This window comes from Narcine bancroftii, chromosome 10, assembly GCF_036971445.1.
Source record: "Narcine bancroftii isolate sNarBan1 chromosome 10, sNarBan1.hap1, whole genome shotgun sequence".
NCBI classification, from domain to species: domain Eukaryota; kingdom Metazoa; phylum Chordata; class Chondrichthyes; order Torpediniformes; family Narcinidae; genus Narcine; species Narcine bancroftii.
In genome coordinates, this window is record NC_091478.1 from 94,844,661 (window position 1) to 94,863,602 (window position 18,942).

The following is an 18,942-nucleotide window of genomic DNA, read 5'->3' on the forward strand; positions in this document are numbered from 1 at the left end:
TGTACATGCTCTGCTTAACGTCCATGATACGTTCTGTGAAATTGGGCTTTATGCGATGTGGACATTGTGCGAACACCATATTATAGACTTATAAAAGCTCCATGATGACCTGTAAACTTTTTATTTGTAAGTAGGAATCAGAATGGGGACTAACACAAGACTGTGGGAGAGAGCATGGCAGTAGGATCAGTGTGGGGACTGACATGGGGCTGTGGGGAGAGGAGTGGGACAATTGGATCAGTTTGGCTATACAGTATACAATTTCTGATAGCTAGCGATTGCTTTTTCTAAATTGCTGCGGACTTGCTCGTGGTAACTGAATAATTATGGGTCCGTGTAGCTACATGTAGCCAGACGTTGCCCGAACACATGTTAAGCGGCATATATCGGACCAAGGGAGTTGCTGGACCACAGAGTGCCGGATAAGAGAGGTATAACCTGTAAATGCTTTGGTCTTTAGTATTCTCATGCTGGCTCCTCTTATCATTCAAAGTGTGGATGTTCTTAGAATTTCCTCAAGCTTTTGCCCATTGCCAGAGCTTTCATCTCATCCTTTGGTTGTGGAACTGATTAGCTATCACAGCAGCTGCATCTGCTGCAAACAAACAGGATAACATCAAGTAAGTATCTCTTGGGTTTGACCAGCAGCAAATTCCAGAGGACGTGCAAATACCAGAGGATATCTGTATGAGGTTAGGGGATGAAAGTTTAGGGGAGACATCAGGGACAAGTTTTTTTTTAAACACAGAATGCTTGGAATGCATTGTCAGGTGTGGTGGTGGGCATAATAAAGGCATTTTAAAGACTCCAACACAGGTACGTGGATGCAAGGTTATGGTTGTGAGGGTGGGAAGGTTTAGATTATTGAGTTGTTCTGTTATCTAGGTCAGCACAATATCATGGGCCAAAGGGCTTGTGCTCTGCTGTAGTGTTCTACCTTCTGTCATCAATCTGGTAGCTATCTAAAGGACCTACCCACCTTGCACAATAAAGTGGCACCAAACCGGTGCTTGGTTAACAGCATTGACATCCAACCACTACCCTCCCCCTTGAAAGAGATGGGAGCATAACAGTGGCATGCAGTACAGTTGAGGTGTTCTGATTTGGATTGCACTGCACTGGGGTTGGGGGGGTGGGGGGGTCGTGGTTGGTGGCATGTATAATTCTTATTGAAGGATTGTCTGATTTAAGATGTACTTAAACAACACAAGTGAATATAAAGCTTTCACGCTGCTGCAAAATATTCTAGTAATGTGCCCAGTGGAGATAATTAAGTAAAATAATTTTTTTTCAGAACTCTTCCTGCTTGCATGTTTCTCCTGCCCCTGCACATAATTCACATACAGACACACAAAAACTGGTGAGAGTTCCTGCTGCATTTAAATGTTTGAAGAAACTCTTTCTAATGACTAACTTGTCAACCAGTATCCATAGGCCAAACCAACATAAGATTATTTAAAAAATGTAAATGGTCAGTACAGCATTTGGGAAGCTTTGCAGACTTTGGAAATGGGTACTGTTTTGAATGTGGCATTTGACATCTCTGATCTTATCAGTATCTTGCTGTTTTCCATCTGTTCATTTGTAGCTTTGCTGATCAATGGTGCTGTAACATAGTAGTGTGAGGATAAAGGTCTTGACCTTTCCAAGTGATATATTACCATAGCTTCCTGCTGTTCAGTGTCATAATGTTCCAAATACATCAATAACTTGTGAGGAGCCTTTCACAGGGATCTGACCCAAAATTTGAGGTAAATGGAGCACTGCTCTCTGCTCTCAAACAGCCAGAGAGTTGCATTCCATTTGTTGCCAGTTTCTATCCTGCTTTCATTTTTGCATTATCAATTTCCATCATCCAGCACAGAAACATGCCTTTCAGCTTCCATGTTCTCCCCAATGATCAAGTATCTGTACAATCCCTGTTACCAATACTAGGGCATGCCCTTTGATGTTTAAGATTATCATGTGACTGTACATGTACAACAACCAGACAGACAAAGCAGTGGACCGGTCCACAGTGCACACACATACACAATAGATAATAATTACAAATATACATAAAGATATAATTTAAAATGTATATAGATATTTTGAGATGATTTACTTGGTTATAGAATACGGTTTATCAATCTCACGGCCTGTAGGAAGAAACTATTTCCCAGCCAGGCAGTCATGATTTTGATAACTCGTGTACCACCTCCTTGATTGTAGTGGGTCAAAGATACTATATGCTGGATCAAAAGGGTCCTCAATAATTCTTTGAGCCCTATTTAAGCAATGCTTCCAGTGAATGTTGTCAATAGAGGGAAGGCAGACCCCAGTGATCTTCTCAGCCATTTTAATGATCCTCTATATTGACTCAACGTAGGGTTGAGCTGGGGGGATGGGGTGCGAAGGGATGGAAGGCACTGGGGAAACCAAGGGTGTGATATTGGGTGAGGGATGAGAAAGTGGTAGAGGAATCAGGGCAAGGGGTGTCTGAGGAAGAGGAGAAGTTGGGAGGGGGTGGGAAGGTAGTTCTTTCCACAGGAATGGGACAGAGCTTCCCCCTCCATCTGGAATGGGATCTGTCCCACTGAGAGACAGGACAGCCCCTCCACCCCGCTCCCCGGTTTATAAGACATCTTCCACCCTTGCATACACTTTTCACCATTGATGTAGCCAGACAGGATACTCTCAATTGTGATCCTGTAAAATGTTATCATGATGGGGGCTGGTAGCCTTGCCCTCCTCAACCTCCTTGGGAAGTGTAAGTGCTACTGTGCCTTGCTGACCAATGAAGAGATGTGGAGGATCCAGGATAGATCATCCTTAATATGCGCACCAATTAATTTTGTGCTCTACACGATGAATCCATTGATGGGTAATGGAAACTGGTTTACTTTTGTCTTCCTGAAATCTACAATAATCTCCCTTGACTTGACCACGTTGAGACTCTGGTTATTGTTCCAGCACCATTTTACTAGTCTCCCAACCTCCTCTCTGTAAGAGAGGCAATGGAGGTCAACTACTGTTGTTCCATCTACAAATGTTATGATTCTGTTCGAACTGAATCCAGCAGTGCAGTCACGAGTCAGCAGAATGAACAGTAGTGGGTTGAGCACGCAGCCCTGAGGTGTGGTCTTTCAGTCAAAAAGTCCAGAAACCAGTTGCATAGAGGGGTGTTGAGTTTATCTATGAACGGCTGAGTATGATCGCGTTAGATACTGAGTATGAAACTAATGAATAACAGCCTGTGAATGAGGCACTGTTCTCAAGGTGGGTCAGGATGGAATGAAGTGTCAAAACTACAGCATCCTCTGTGGATTGGTTTTGATGGTATGCCTGGAGATCTAGATGTTGCTAAATGTTGTAAATTTTGTGTTTCTGTCAGCCCCTCAGATAGTATGTTCCAAATTTCAACCAACTGGTGGAAAGAATTTCTAGTCCAAGCTCTTCTGAATCTCTTTCCCCTTACTGATTCCCAATGCCCCCTGTTTTGGGGCCTCTGTGATAGGGAAAAAAGTTGAATCCTATCTACATCCATGTTCTTCGTAATTTTACATTCCTTTTATCAAGTTAACCCTTTGTTTCCTCTGTATCAAGAAAAATATCCAGGTTCTCCTTGGAGAACCATAGAACATTACAGCCCAGAGACAGGCCCCTTTGGCCCTTCTAGTCTGGTTCTAGAACTTTTTTTTGCCTAGTGCCACTGACCTGCTCTCAACTCCAATACTCAATATTTTGATTTATGAAGGCTAATGTGCCAAAAAGCTCTCTTTACAACTCTACCCGTGACACCACTTTCAGGGAATTATGTAGCTGTATTCCCAAATCCCTCTATTTGACTGCACTCCTCAGTGCCCTGGGATTTACCATGTATGTCCTTTCTTGGTTTGTCCTTCCAAAAATGCAACACTTCATACTTGTCTGCATTAAATTCTATCCCCATTTTTTCAGCTGGTCTAGATCCATCTGCAAGCTTTGAAAGCCTTCTTCACTCTCTACAATACCTCCTATCTTAAAGTCATCTGCAAACTCGCTGATCCAATAAACCATATTATCATCAAGATAATTGATAGAGATGTCAAACAACAATGGTCCCAGCACAGATCCTTGAGGCACACTGCTAGTCATAGGCCTCCGGTCTGAGAAGCAATCATCCACCATCATTCTCTGGCTTCTCCTGTCTAGCCAATATGAAATCCAGTTTACTACCTTACCAAGTGTCTGAATCTTCCTGACTAACCTCCCATGTGGGATCTTGTCAAAGGCCTCACTAAAATCGATGTAGACAACATCCACAGCCTTTCCTTCATCAACTTTCCTGGTATACTCCTGAAAAAACTCTAAGATTGGGTAAACACGAACTACCATGCACAAAACCTCGTTGACTATCCCCAATCAGTCCCTGGCTATCCAAATACATCTACTTGTATATCCAATCTCTTAGAACTCCTTCCAATAATTTACCTACTATTGATGCCAGGCTCAGTAACTTAAAACTAATGGCATTATGATCACTGGACCCAAAATGTTCCTCTACACATTCCCCTTCAGTCACCTGTCCTGTCTTGTTCCCTAATAGGAGATCCAGTGTTACCCTCTCCCTAGTTGGTACCTCTATACATTGATTTAGAAAATTTTACTGAACACATTTGACAAAGTCCAAGATATCCAGGCCAGTCAACACTTGGAGAGTTTAAAATCTCCCACTATCACAATCTTGTGACTTCTGTAGATATTTGCTATCTCTCTACAGATTTGCTCCTCCAATTCTTGTTGACTATTTGGGTGGCCTATAATAGAACCCCGTGAATGTGGTCATACCTTCTCCGTTCCTCAGATCCACCCAAATAGCCTCAGAAGACTAGCCCTCTGGTCTGTCCTGCCTGAGCACAGCTGTGATAGTTTCCCTGATGTGCATTGCCACTCTTCCCTCTTTCATCCCCACCATGCTAACGTGTCTGAAGCAATGGAACCCCGAAACATTGAGCTGCCCCTCCTGCAACCAAGTTTAATGGCCACATTGTCAGAATTCCATGTGGCAATTCACACTCTAAGCTCGTCTGCCTTTCCTACAACACTCCTTTCATTGAAATAGATGCACCCGAGAACATTTCCACCACGTACAACCCATTGACTTCTAACAGTGCCTGCAATTTTCACATCATCTTTTCCCTCCTCCTCTCCTCTATCTGCTATGGTACTCTGGTTCCCATCCTCTTGCAAATCTAGTTTAAACCCCCCCCACCGGGAGCAGCACTTACAAACCTTCCCGCAACGCTATTAGTCCCCTTCCAATTCAGACGCAAACAATCCTGTCAGAACAGGTCTCAACTGAGTCCTCATTTTGTGCACGATGTTGTTTGTTACAATTTAGTGGTGCATAGAATACATGTCTAAAGTTAAATTATCTTTTTAAAATTCTGATATTGATCCACTGTGTGATGTGTAATATCTTTGAAGCTTTATTGATTCGTATGTTTTGAGAGTGCTCTAATTTAGAAAAGTTTTGGGAAAATATTTTCCAAACTTTTTATCAGTGATTTTTAAGATCAAATTAGAATCCTGAATTGCTTTAATTTGGTATTTCTCAAGAAGAGAATATAGCCTTCACCCCAAAAAAATCTTAGCTTTAACCTCACTGATAGCTAGACAAGAAATTCTGATGAAATGGAAAGATAACTTCACCCACTCATATTCAATGGTTACATGATATCATTGCCTTACCTAAGTTTGGAAAAAAAAGTAGATGCAAGATCAAAGATGTAAAGTTTGAATTTGATAAGATGTGGGGCACATTCATGGATTATGATCACAACTTGGTGTGTGGCCACAAGGCAGGCTTGTAAACCACATGGCGGGTCATCCCGCCAAATTGGCGCCGTCGGGGTTTTCCCTTCCTTCCAGCTCGGGGCTCAGAAACCCGCGCTGGGGGACCACGTGACACCTGGGTGACATCAGCGCCCTCCAGCGCGGTTCTCAGCCAGGTCTGGGCTGGGAGTATAAGTGCAGCCCAGCAGCCTGCAATAAACTAGTCTCTAGTTTAACATGTGTTATTGCAGGAGCAGAAAGAAGATTTAAGGTGTTCCGATGCTCCAGACTCCCTGCCTGGTATCTGAAAGTCGTTATTTAATTCAATCTATATAATTTATACAAGTAGAGGGAGGGCTTGGATTATCGGGGGGGGGGTCCTCGTTTTTTTATAAGTAGAATTAAACTAGGTAAAGATGGGTTTAACTTGATTATTAATAATGATCATATCACAGAATAAGACAAATGTACCTGAGAAGTATAAAATCACTTTTTATATAAGGGAATTTTAATTATATCATATTTATTTTCTACTCAATAATAATTTTGGCTATTATTATGAGGAATGGATTAACTGTTAATTCAATATAATTATAGAATTTGATGTTTTGGGTGGGATAAGTTAAATAATTCTGGTTATACTTCTGATTTATAATTTTCATGTGATATTTGATTTATATTATAATTAGAAGACTATGTACATAGGGTATTTTCTATTAAACTCAATAAAAATATTATAAAAAGAAAAGGAACAGGTCCCACCTTCCCTGGAAGAGACCCCAATGATCCAGAAATCTGCACCCCTCCCTCTTGTATCATGTTTTTATCCACGTATTGAGCTGCATTGTCCTCCTATTTCTAACCTCACTGGCACATGGCACAGGTAGCAATCCTGCGATCACAACCCTGCAGGTCCTGAAGTCAACCTGCTCAACTCTTCGGACACACCTTTCAGGACTTCATCACCCTTCCTACCCACTTCATTGGTCCCTACGTGGACCACGACCTCTGGCTGCTCACCCTCCCTCCTGAGAATGCTGTGAACTTGATCTGAGCTATCTTGGACCCTTGCATCAGGGAGGCAACCTACCATCTGGGACTCTTTATCTCTTCCACAGAACCTCTTATCCGTCTCCCTAACTATGGAATTCCCCCATCACTATAGCTTGCCTCTTTTCCCTTTCCTGCTTAGCCATAGGACCAGAGACCTGATCACTGTGGTTTGTCCATGGTAGGTTGTTTCCACCCACCCCTCCTTTCCCCCAACAGTATCCATATTGTTATTGAGAGAAATGGCCACAGGGGTGCCCTGCTCTGCCTGCCTGTTCTCATTCCCTCTCCTATCACCCATCTGCCTTCCTCCTGCCTTTTAGGTGTGATCGCACTTCTCACAGATGAAGTCATCAGGGTTACCATCATTCTGCAAAAGGAGCATTCCCCTGCCCTGGCTGCTATTCCCACTGTCTCTGACTAGAAGAATATATTATGTAATGAAATATTCCACACTAGAAACGTTCAGGTGAATCACCTCTGCACCCTTTCAGTGCAATCACACCTTTCCTGCAGATAGATACCAGAAATGTGCACAGTTCTCCAAATGTGACCCAAGCAATGTTTTGTAAAGTTGTACTTACTCTGCTTCTATATTCTGTAATTTAATAATGAAGATCATTATCTTCATCCCTTACTCATTACTTTGTCTAGCAGTAATAATATCCTCAGAGATGCTTGGACAAGCATGTCAAGGTACCTCTATTCCTCAAGAATCCTTGGGGCCTCCTTATTCAATGTTTACCATACCCTCATTAATTCTCACAAAATGCAAGGTGGAAAGGTGCCAATCACTCGTTGCAGAATGCCAGAGTCTGACCTGCTCTTGTAGCCACATTAAGTTGCAAACTTATGGTGAGTTCTTAACATTCAAGAGTGTTTTTTTTTGTTGTTGTCAGACCTGCTATTTCTCAGGGTTTTGCCTGGAATTTTGATTAAGTATATCTGTGAAATTCATGCTACAGATCCTGTCCAACGCTTTCCTATTTGCAGTGCAATCACTGGGCATGCAGGTTTGGGTATCCAGCAGCATCCATCAGGGCAATGCAACCCCACAGAACAAGGAGCCAAGCTCAGACAAACACATTTTTTCTAACACTGTTTTTGCCAATTTTCTAACTATTTTCTGCAGCTCATTTTCCAAAACCAGATTTCTTGGTTTTATTGAATAGTTTTGGTGTGCAATAAATATGCTAATGGTTGTGAGTGCCTACGTCAATGATAGATGAATATGTGTCTTTGAGCTCTGCCAGTGGTACTGTTGCCCAGTTAAAGACTCATTCTATGTGATCTGCAGTGCAAATGAGGAAAACCTCCAACAAGGTAGTAGGTAAATTATTGGAAGGTGTTTTAGTCGGTAGATTGTTGGAAGGTGTTCTAAGAGATCGGATAATTATTTAGAGATAAAGAGATAGACAATTATTTGGATAGCCATGAACTGATCTGGATGATGATGTGGTGAATTGGATCAGCAAGCTTGCAGATGACACTAAAATTGGAGGTGTTGTGGACAGCAAAGAAGGTTTTCAAAGCTCTCAGAGGGATCTGGACCAGCTGGAAAAATGGGCTAAAAAATGGCAGATGGAATTTAATGCAGACAAGTGTGAAGGACAAACCAAGAAAGGACATGCACAGTAAATGGCAGGGCACTGAGGAGTGTGGTAGAACAGAGGGATCTTGGAATACAGATACATAATTTCCTAAAAGTGGTGCCACAGGTGATAGGGTAGTAGAGATGGATTTTGGCATATTGGCCATCATAAATCAAAGTATTGAGTATAGTTGAGATGTTATGGTAAAGATGTACAAGACTTTAGTGAGGCCAAATTTGGAGTATTGTGTGCAGTTTTGGTCACCTAACTACAGAAAAAATACTAATAAGATAGAAAGTGTGCAGAAAAGATTTACTAGGATGTTGCCTGGACTTCAGAAACTGAGTTACAGGGAAAGGTGAAACAATTTAGGACTTTATTCCCTGAAGTGTAGAATGATGGGAGATTTGATGGAGGTATTTAAAGTAATGAGGGGAATAGACAGAGTAAATGTCGATAGGCTTTTCCACTGAGGCTAGGTGAGATACAAACCAGAGGACATGGGTTAAGTGTGAAAGGGGAAAAGTTTAGGGGGAACTTCTTCACATAGAGTGGTGGGGATGTGGAACAACCTGCCAGCTGAAGTGGTGAATGTAAGCTCAATTTTAATACTTAAGAAGAATTTGGCCAAGTATATAGATAGCAGAGGTATGGAGGGCTATGGTCTTGTTGCAGGTCAGCGACGCAAGGCAAGAAAAATGGTCTGGCATGGACTAGAAGTGCCAAAGGGGCCTGTTTCTGAGCTACAATGTTCTATAATTCTAAGCACAACTTGCATTTAAAAAACTTCTAAACCCTGTGAAATGACAGAAGGTGCTGTACCAGAACTGTGTAGACTGGTGGAGAAAACAAAGCCTGAAGGAGTGAGGTCCTGGAAGGAACAAGTTGAGTCTTTGATTTCCATATTTGTAAAGAAAGACATAGTGGAGGATGGAAGATTCCAGCAATGAGAATATATGTCCTCCTGGTCAGCCTTGAACCCAACAGCATAAACATTGTTTTTTTCTAATTCAGGTAACCCCCACCCCCTCACCTCTATTTCATCCCACATTTCCACCTCTTTACCTAATCGTGTTCTTGCTCTTTCAAACTTTTTGCCATCCCCAGTATTCTCTCCCTTTACCTGTTTCTCCAAATACCTCATCTCCTCAGCCTCACCCGAGTTTCTTTCCCCCTTTGATATCCCCCCTTTGATATCACCCCTTTCTACCACTTTCTCAATAAGAGTCCCAACCCAAAATGCTGATTGACCATTTTGACCCATGAATGCTGCCTAGCCCACTGAGTTCCTCCACCATTCTTGTTTTACCTCCTCCTGTCAGGAAGAAGATTCACAAGTATGACATCATGTTTATTTCCTGGCATTGTCGTTCTCCTGAATGAACCTCAAAATATTAAAATTCTGCTACCGTTGCTCCATACCAGTTGATCTCTTGGTGTAACTTTGCACTTCTATACTGTGTTATTTTTGTTGTACTATCTATGAGTTGTCTGCTTGCAAAACTGCCTGAATCAGTGCATCATTTATACATAATAAATGAGAAAATAACAGGATTGATAGAGCACAAGTGGTGTCTTCTGAAAGGTATCAATGTTCAGACACTCAGAAACAAAGCAAAGCTGATTTAGTCTATGAAAAAAAGCACTGAAATAAGTATTTGGTTCCGCCCCTCTTCACTTCAGTAATGTTGGTATGGTCACTTTCGTAATATTTGTTGAGGGAGAAGAATGTTGACATGAGAATGAGGAACAAAAGTTATAAAGACAACACTGTTCTGGTTTGTTTGGGTGTTTTTGAAAATTCCCTACCAACTGGATTAAGTTCTCAGGTCTTTTCATGCCTAGACCTGACTATTGAAACTATGATCTTGCTCTTTCTGTTCTTTGGATGGCTATGTTTTGATTCATAGAAGTAATTCATTCGGGAATATTGAGAAACATTGCGAGACTTGCGGTGTAGGGTCTGGTCTCTGAAGTAATTACCTTCTCTCTCCATCACCCAACTGATATCTGATGCAGTTATCTTGTCTCTGAATGATGGGCAAACTGCTTCATACTGTCACCCCTCTCTGCTGGGGTTTGTCGTCAGTACATATTGACTGAAAATGCTGAGATAAATGAGCATCTCAACTGCAGTGGGCTACAATGCACACCATACAAATGAACCATAAAAAATAAAGACGTGGCGGCGCACTCTCTCAGGGTGAATGGGCCCCACGTATAACGCCACGTGGTGCGGCATCCCTTTGGAGATGGCACCGTCAGGGGTTCTTCCTCACTCAAACCTCCAGCTCACCACGCGCCCCAGGCAGCGATTATTGAACCAATGCTGCCCTTCAAGGGGCATGCGCTAAATTCAAATAAAACAGTCGTTAACGGCCCTCAACGTGGGTGTGCTTTCTTCAGCTGTGCCCAGAGCCACAGAAATTTTTTTTCTCTCTCACTTGACCTTCCGAGATATTGTACAAAAATGAAGCTCTTTTCAATTGTACAGTTTGTTGACCAGGATAGGCACATACAACATATTTGTGAGTTTCATAAAGCCGAATTTCCATTACCTGAACTGCAGTACCTTGACACTATTGCCTCACACTTCAGTCCTGACCTCCTGTACTGTCTTTGTGGAGTTTGTGTGTTTTCCCCCTTCACCATGTGGATTTACCCTCCGGTACTCTGGTTTCCTCCCGTATCTCAACGATGACCTAATTGGTAAGTTAGCATACATAGGTCAGCACAACATTGTGGGCTGAAGGGCGTGCTGTAATGTTCTACCTTCTATGTAATTTTCCCTGGCAAACAGAATCAAAGGCGCATTGATAGACAGGAGAGAAAATGTGTTGCATGGTTACAGGGAAAATAAGAAGGGCCATGGGGTTTCCCTGGGCACAGCATGGACCCAGTGAGTCCAGTAGCCTCTTCCTGCCTTGTAATACTACTTTTCCATTTCCAGGCTGAACACCTGTTGGATCTTTGTTAGCAGAATCTTTTGACCAGGGAAACTGGTGGGGGAAAGAATAGGCATGGAGAGGGAGGGTAGGAGCTTTTCTACCTTGTTTGTTATATATATATATATATATATATATATATATATATGCCTCTTGAAGGTTCTCAGTGCATTCTTTTCATTTCCCCCTGCAGATCACAGAATTTAATGGTTCTATAATTCATAAGTGACCTGGGACTTTTGCTAGAATTTCTACACTCAAGTTGGGGTTATTTCACATTGATACCCATTGGATGTTTGAGGCATTTCTGAGTTGACAAGTGCTTTCAAAATTAAATGTGAGCAATCTGGGCACACCCAGACATTCAGCAGCTTGATTCTGTCAAGTGTTATTTTTACCCCCAGACCTGCAGTCCAAAGGCTGAGAGTTTTTGATACAATGGGTTCTGCCAATTTGTACTAAACCTATTGTTGCCTTCTGCAAATTATTGGGACTGATGAACTGCAAGGAGATTTTCTTATGAGTGGATCCCCTTGCCCATCCACATGATCAGAGACTTTCGCTAATTCTGTTGATCTATTAAGCAGTCTGAGTAAAAATTAAGAAAGCCAACATCATCCTGTTTTCCCTACCCCCCCCCCCCCCACCCCCCACCCAAGCTGGCTCCTGCTCAGTACCTACAATATTCGGGTATTGCCTTAGTAACACTGTTGACTGAATGAGGTATCCCAGAGTTTCCTGGGGATGATTACCCAATGGAAAACATGTTTCACTTGTAAAGGTGCTAATATCTAAAGAAATAATACTTTGTTGCGATAACTATAGAGCCCTTCAAGTTGTAAAAACTTGACTAGAAAAGGTAAAGTTTGTATTAGGCCAAAGAAAGAATCTTTCAATATTTCACCAGGGAGTCTGAACATGTTTAGGAATTGGAATTGGAGTTGAATGAACTCGGTCACCTGTGAGGCTGAGTCATAGCCTTTGTGGTTGGTGCCACAAAGGTGGAGGGTGCAGGGAGTTGGGTCATCACTAAGCCAAGCAATGGGAGACATTGCAGAGTTACCCCGAGGCCATTCTCCTCATTAATGGGTTTGGATGCTTTAGATATTGTTTTGTGGGGGTTGGGTACCTATCATAGGGTAGTAGCCAAGTGAGTGACACAGCAATGGACTCCGGCAAAGCAGGGAAGGGTAGTCAGGCAGATTAATAGTGATGGGAGACTCTAGTATGGTGTGTTTTCTCCCTGCTGCCAGGAACCAGGATGTCTCTGATCAGCTACAGGACATTCTGAGGAGGGATAGGGAAAGGGAGATGAGCAGCCGGAGGTTAACAACCACATTGGTACCAATTACACAGAAATTAGGGTGTGGCCTGTAGAATGAGTTCAGCGAGTTAAAGAGCAAAACTTCCAAGATTGTAATCTTAGGACTGGCAGCTCTAATATTCCTGTGTTTTGATGTTTTAGGCAGGAGAGGGCAGGAGGAGAGGGGTTACATTACTTAACAAGGAGATTGTCACAGCTGCACTTGGAGGATGTATTGGAGGGCTGATTCACTATGGAAAGAGATAAAAAATGAGAAAGGTACAATCACTCTGTTGGATTGTGCTTGTAGACTTCCCAGTAACCACTGAGAGATGAGAGGCAGACAGATAATGGAAAGTGTAAAAGCAACAGGGTTGACATAGGGGGAGATTTTAGAATTAGCGAGCCCAACTGGAGAAGGGGCCATACTAGGACCTTGTACTGGGAAATCAGCCTGGCCAGGTGGTGGGAGAACTTTTGGGAATGGTGATCACAATTTCTTAAGTTTCAAAATAGTTGCAATCAGGATGAGCATGGACTTATGGGGAAATCTACTGTGCGAGGGCAAATTACAACATTATTAAACAGGAGTTGGGGGAGTAGTAGCTGCAGTCGTGCTACATCTAATATGGGGAGTTGTTTAAAGGCCAGCTAATTAGAGTCCAGAACTGGCATATTCAAGTAAGAAAGGAGGACAGGGATGGTAAGTTAAGAGAACCTTGGATGACCAGAAAGGTCATGAATCGAGTTTAAAAAAATTTAAAAAAAAATGTTAACAATTCAGCATGGTTAAAGTAAAATGGCAATAATCTGGCAGGCTGTAGCTTTTCATTCTGTAGAATTTGGATGCATTGCACTTGATCCTCTAATTCAAGTATGCTAATTACACAATGCTAGGTGGTGGTGTGAGGACATTGCATCTTCAGACTAACAGGGAAAGGCATGGCTGATGGATTTCTTTACCTGGAGCAGGGTGAATCTTTAGAGTTCACAATACAAGAGGGCTATGGAACTCTATGCTGACTGTGTTCAAGATTCTTAGTTAAACTTAGTCGGCGGATGGTGTGATTGTAGTGTAATACATAAATGTTCTGGAGAAACTCAGCATTGCTATCACGCAGTGTCTACATGAAGCAAAGGGTAACCAAGGTTTTGGGCCTGTGTGAGCAAAAAGCAGGCAGACACCTGAGTGAAAAGGTAGGTGAGGAGGAAAGAAAGGGTAGGATCACAGGCCAACAGGCAAGAGGTCAAGTGGATATGGGTGGGAGGGCAGAAGAGAAAAAAAATCTGAGAAGTGATGGGGAGGGAGTAGCTCACTGAATGAAGAGGGAAGGGGTTGTGGAGCTGGGGAAGGGGGTAAAATGGAGAAGTTGATGTTAATGACATCTAGTTGGAGAGTACCCATACAGTTCAAGATTGATAGTTTAGGATATTAATAGAATTGAGGGACATGGGATTAGTGCAGATGGCAGATATGTACTAGCGTTTTTGATTGTTTGTCAGCTGTAATGATTTGTTTTTTGTCTTTGCAGATTGTGAGGATCCGTAGTCTCCTGTTCACTGTACGTTACTCCTGGTCTTGGAAGAATCGCTACTTCATTAGCAGTGAAAGAGGAGCCAGTCCATCAAGGAGGTCCTTGAGACAAATGAGCACGCAGCCTGTCATTTCCACTTACCCTCAAGAGAGTGCTGGCCAGAATGGAGTGAGCGGAACATCACTCCAGGACGCCAGCACAGGTGGCAGAGGTATCAGTGCTCACCAAGTGTCAGAGCTCAACCTGCTCAGCCCCACGGTGGGGGGCAAGGCCATGGCGCCAAGCAAACCCAGCAAGAAGAATGCAAGCCACAACAAGGAGAGCGATGAGTACCGACAGCGACGAGAGCGCAACAACCTGGCAGTAAGGAAGAGCAGGTTAAAGAGCAAGCAGAAGGCACGCGACACACAACAGAGAGTGGACGAGTTGAAGGAGGAGAACGAAAGGTTGGAGGCAAAGATCAAACTGCTCACCAAGGAGCTGAGTGTCTTGAAGGACTTGTTCCTTGAGCACGCGCATAGTTTCTCTGATAACGGGCACCCGTCATTCACTGAAGGTCCTGGCTCTGTGCAGGAGGCTAACAACGGGGGGGAGTAGGATGTGAGCAAATGGTCAGCCTCAGTGCCAGAAATATTTCCAGGAGAGGGACTTTTACCTTAAACTCTCTAATGTAAAGTTTTAATTGCACATGATCCTACTGTTGATAAGCAACCTGTCACATGGTGCTTGTGGCAGGAAGGATCTCCGGCCCTGAAGCAGCAGAAGAATCAACTGAGAGCACGCTCAAAACTGACAGATAGCACTAGCACTGATTCCCCTCTGCCTTTTTGATTCCAGTAAGTAGGACACTGGTCTACCTGCCTCTGAAGAATGCATCAGGGCTGTTTGTTTCCATGATTGCCCAGGTGCCTTCTGCTTCATCTGCAGAGAAGTCTGACGCTGTGTTCTGAGCCCCATTACACAAGGTTTGGTCAGCTTGAGCATCTCTCTACAGACCAGGTCACAGTTCAATTCTGCATGGTTTCTGCCTCACACCCTCTACTAGAGTGCACTGTGGGCCATTTCAACCCAAGGACTTCCCATCTTTGCCTCACTGGTAAAAGTTTCTGGGAATGATGGATGCAATTCTGTTGGTATATGATTTGGAAAGATGTGGCAGGGAGGTATTGGGGAATCTCTGTGCACTTGGGGATGTAGGATCCTGCCCAGATGTGGTTCTTTTGCTGTCAACTCCCATTATCAAACTTCAGCTTTTCAGTACTGGCAGTGTGTACCTCATAGGCTGAGAAGATGTGTGGGGGGGGGGGGGGGGGGGTGAGAGGCAATGATCAGAAGGAGCTGAAGATCAAGGAGATGGGGATCCCAAGGATCAGGAGGGGTGGGAATGCTGAGAGCTGGTAGTGGAGAAGGGGCAGAGCTGTCTAGAGATTAGGAGTGCTTGGGCTCGGATATAAATCTCGATATTTAAAAGGTAGGCTTCAATATTTTGATACCTTTAATTTAAACTGTCCAGAAGCCTCCTGACGCTCCATGCACAGAATGCTACAAAATGTTCCTTTGTGGTCCTGGAGCTAATACTAGCAGCACATTTGTCCACCTTGCTCTTTCCAACTATTTGGCTCCCCTGGTATTTGTCTTCCCCCTCCCACACCCCCTTGCCTTTGGCCACTGCCCATGTGCATCTGTCCCCCTCCATCATTTCCCCCCCCCCCCCCCACCCCCTGAGGAGAGCAGATTTCCCTGCTCTGTAAAGGTAACACAGGGCCCCAAATAGCCAGTTGCAAAGGACAGACCCTCTTTGGTTTAATGGCTCATCTTAACATTGGCACTGTGTGAGGGTATGAACCCAAGAGTGAAATTGTGAGCCCATCTCCTCTCTTTGAGGGAGGCTGCTACCTCACACCTGTTCACTGATGCTCCCAGTGTATCACATAGATGTGGGAGCCTGTTCATCTACATCTAGGCTGTGTGTGGAGCTGTGCAGCAGAAGGGACAGTTACTGTTGGCTGTTCAGTGTCGCTGGTGAATATTTGCATGTGTGGATTATCAGTCAATCATTTGAGTCTGTATTGACTCAAATATAGACTAATGGATGGGAAGATCAACAGTTGTCTTTTTAAATTTTTTCAAATTTAGACTTGCAATACGTTAACAGGCCCTTTCGACCCACGAGCTAATGCTGCCCAATTACACCCAATTGACCTAAACCTCCAGTACATTTTGATGGGTGAGAGAAAACCAGAGCACCCGGGGAAAATCTACTCAGACATGGGGTGAACGTACAAACTCTTTACAGACAGCGGCGGATTCGAACCCTGGTCCCGATCAGTGGCGCTGTAATAATGTTACGCTAACCACTTCTCTAATCGTGCCACCTGTCTTATGTAAAGGGTTCTAGTATTTTTACCCTTCTGCGGTCATTTGGACAGAGCCTTCTAATTGTTTTGGTTCCTGGCTCCAGATGAATTTGCTGGTTAATGTAATGAGGTTTGAAAGGGCATGGATGAATTGTGCCTTGTTCAGATGCACCAGTTGGATAACAGGAGAAAAGTTGAACAAGGGCATTGGGGACCAAACTCGTTCAGTCGGTCTAATCGTGTAATCCTGCATAACTGATTTTTCCACAATGTGATAAAAGCAGCAAAAAACTACAGAAACTCAGAGAATTTAAATAGTGTGCTTTAGTGCCCATGCTACTGTATGGATTTGCATTTTTCCTCGAGATTAATTTAATATGCTGAATTTGTGAGTAAAACTTCCATTCTGTACTTTTTTAAAATCCAATTTTGAAATAAATGAATAAATTTTGCTCTAATGTAGAGGACTTTTATAATATGCAGGTGAAACATTAAATTGGCTTCAATGTTTGTGAAGATGTTTTCCCTTTAATCTTATTCCCAGAATGGGGTTTCTCTCTTTTGTGTATAAAAGAATTTGTTGAATGGGTATTGTATGTTTTAATTGTCCTGTTCAAGGCAAGGAGGCTGACAGCTTTAGTCAGTAAGGAGTTGAGCTTTTCCGATGGTTGAGAGCTGTCAGACTGTTTGTGAGGGAATGCTTGACATTTAAACTGAAGAAACATGCCCTGATCAGCTGTCCTGATGTTCAGAGCCTCTCTGAAACTGTGATACCTTGCTCAACCAATGTCCCTCTTGTCCAACTCCAATCACAGAGATGGAAGGATCAACTGTTTCTGGGAGCTGGATTATTATCTCTCGCTAAGGTTTGAACTTTCACCCACAGCAGCTTCTGTCAATCCCTTATTGCAACTTGAAATGTCTCACTGCTTGCAGGTTCTCTGTCCACTGCAGCCCAGCAAGAATGTTGGAGAAGAGCTAGTGAGGGCCAATGTGTTCATGGATGGGATCAGGAGGGGTGGGGGAAAAATTGAGTGAAGGAGCATACTGGGACATCTTCATTGGCTGAGGGCAGGCATTCCCAGCCACCTCTGTACAGAGTTTGCTTTCTCAAATACCATCCTGGCTCTTTCCTTCCTGACAGTTTCAATTTCTCTTTGCCGGCCTATCCTGAGGGAGATTTCCTGATGCTGGATCCCTGTGGCTTGCTCTGCCCTTCAGGACAACTTGTGAATGGCAGCATAACACAAAACAATTGTTTTCAAATGATTCCTCTGCTCAGACATTTGCTTAGGGTTGAATGGTCATAATGATGCCGTAGGTGATGCATCACCTACGGCTCCTAGAACGCTTCCACCAGCGTTGTCTCTGCTCCATCCTCAACATTCATTGGAGCGACTTCATCTCCAACATCGAAGTACTCGAGATGGCAGAGGCCGACAGCATCGAATCCACGCTGCTGAAGATCAAACTGCGCTGGGTAGGTCATGTCTCCAGAATGGAGGACCCTCGCCTTCCCAAGATCGTGTTCTATGGTGAGCTCTCCACTGGCCACCGAGACAGAGGTACAAGGACTGCCTAAAGAAATCTCTTGGTGCCTGCCCCATTGACCACCGCCAGTGGGCTGATATCGCCTCCAACCGTGCATCTTAGCGTCTCACAGTTCGGCGGGCAGCAACCTCCTTGGAAGAAGGCCGCAGAGCCCACCTCACTGACAAAAGAGGAAAAAGCCAACACCCAATCCCAACCCACTAATTTTCCCTTGCAACCGCTGCAACCGTGTCTGCCAGTCCCGCATCGGACTTGTCAGTCACCGACGAGCCTGCAGCTGACGTGGACATTACCCCTCCATTAATCTTCGTTCGCGAAGCCGAGCCAAAGAAAATGGTCATAATACAGGATATTCCTTTAAACTCTTTTAGAACCTTAAGTACTTTCTCTGTGCAAGTGAATTATAAGAATTGAATTTTAATGTGTGTTTTCAAATGACAGAATGACGTGCTCAAGATGCCGTACATGGGAAAACTTAAGCCTATTTTACGCTGCTGGTTAAGGTGAGTGATGCTGTCTTTGTTTGAAAGAATGAAGATTAAAATACTAACATTCAAAAGTGTATTTCTCTCTGGTGTGTTTGTATTGTGTGCCAAGGCAGTGGTGGTTACAACAATGATGTGCATTTGTATAGTGACTGCCTTGTAGTAATGACAGACAACATCGGAGTCACTAGGATGTTGTCTAGATTTGTGAACTTTAGATATGGGGAGGGATCAGAAAACTGTGCTTGTTTAACCTGGAGCAAAGAGTACCTGATATGGGTAAATAAGAGGAATAGATGGTCAAAATCTTTTCCCCATAGTAGGGTTA

The 18,942-nt window shown here is 43.4% G+C and overlaps 1 protein-coding gene across 3 annotated transcripts in view; it reads left to right on the forward strand.

The window, feature by feature from the left end:
* cebpg (CCAAT enhancer binding protein gamma) overlaps window positions 1-18,691 on the forward strand; it is a 115,922-nt gene extending 97,231 nt beyond the window's left edge. For all 3 annotated transcript variants that reach the window (XM_069901998.1, XM_069901996.1, XM_069901995.1), the window contains exon 2: window positions 14,219-18,691. In XM_069901998.1, the coding sequence (XP_069758099.1) occupies window positions 14,333-14,818 (486 nt within the window). In that variant the 5' untranslated portion in view covers window positions 14,219-14,332 and the 3' untranslated portion in view covers window positions 14,819-18,691. The remainder of the gene's footprint in view (window positions 1-14,218) is intronic.
* Window positions 18,692-18,942: the final 251 nt, after the last annotated feature.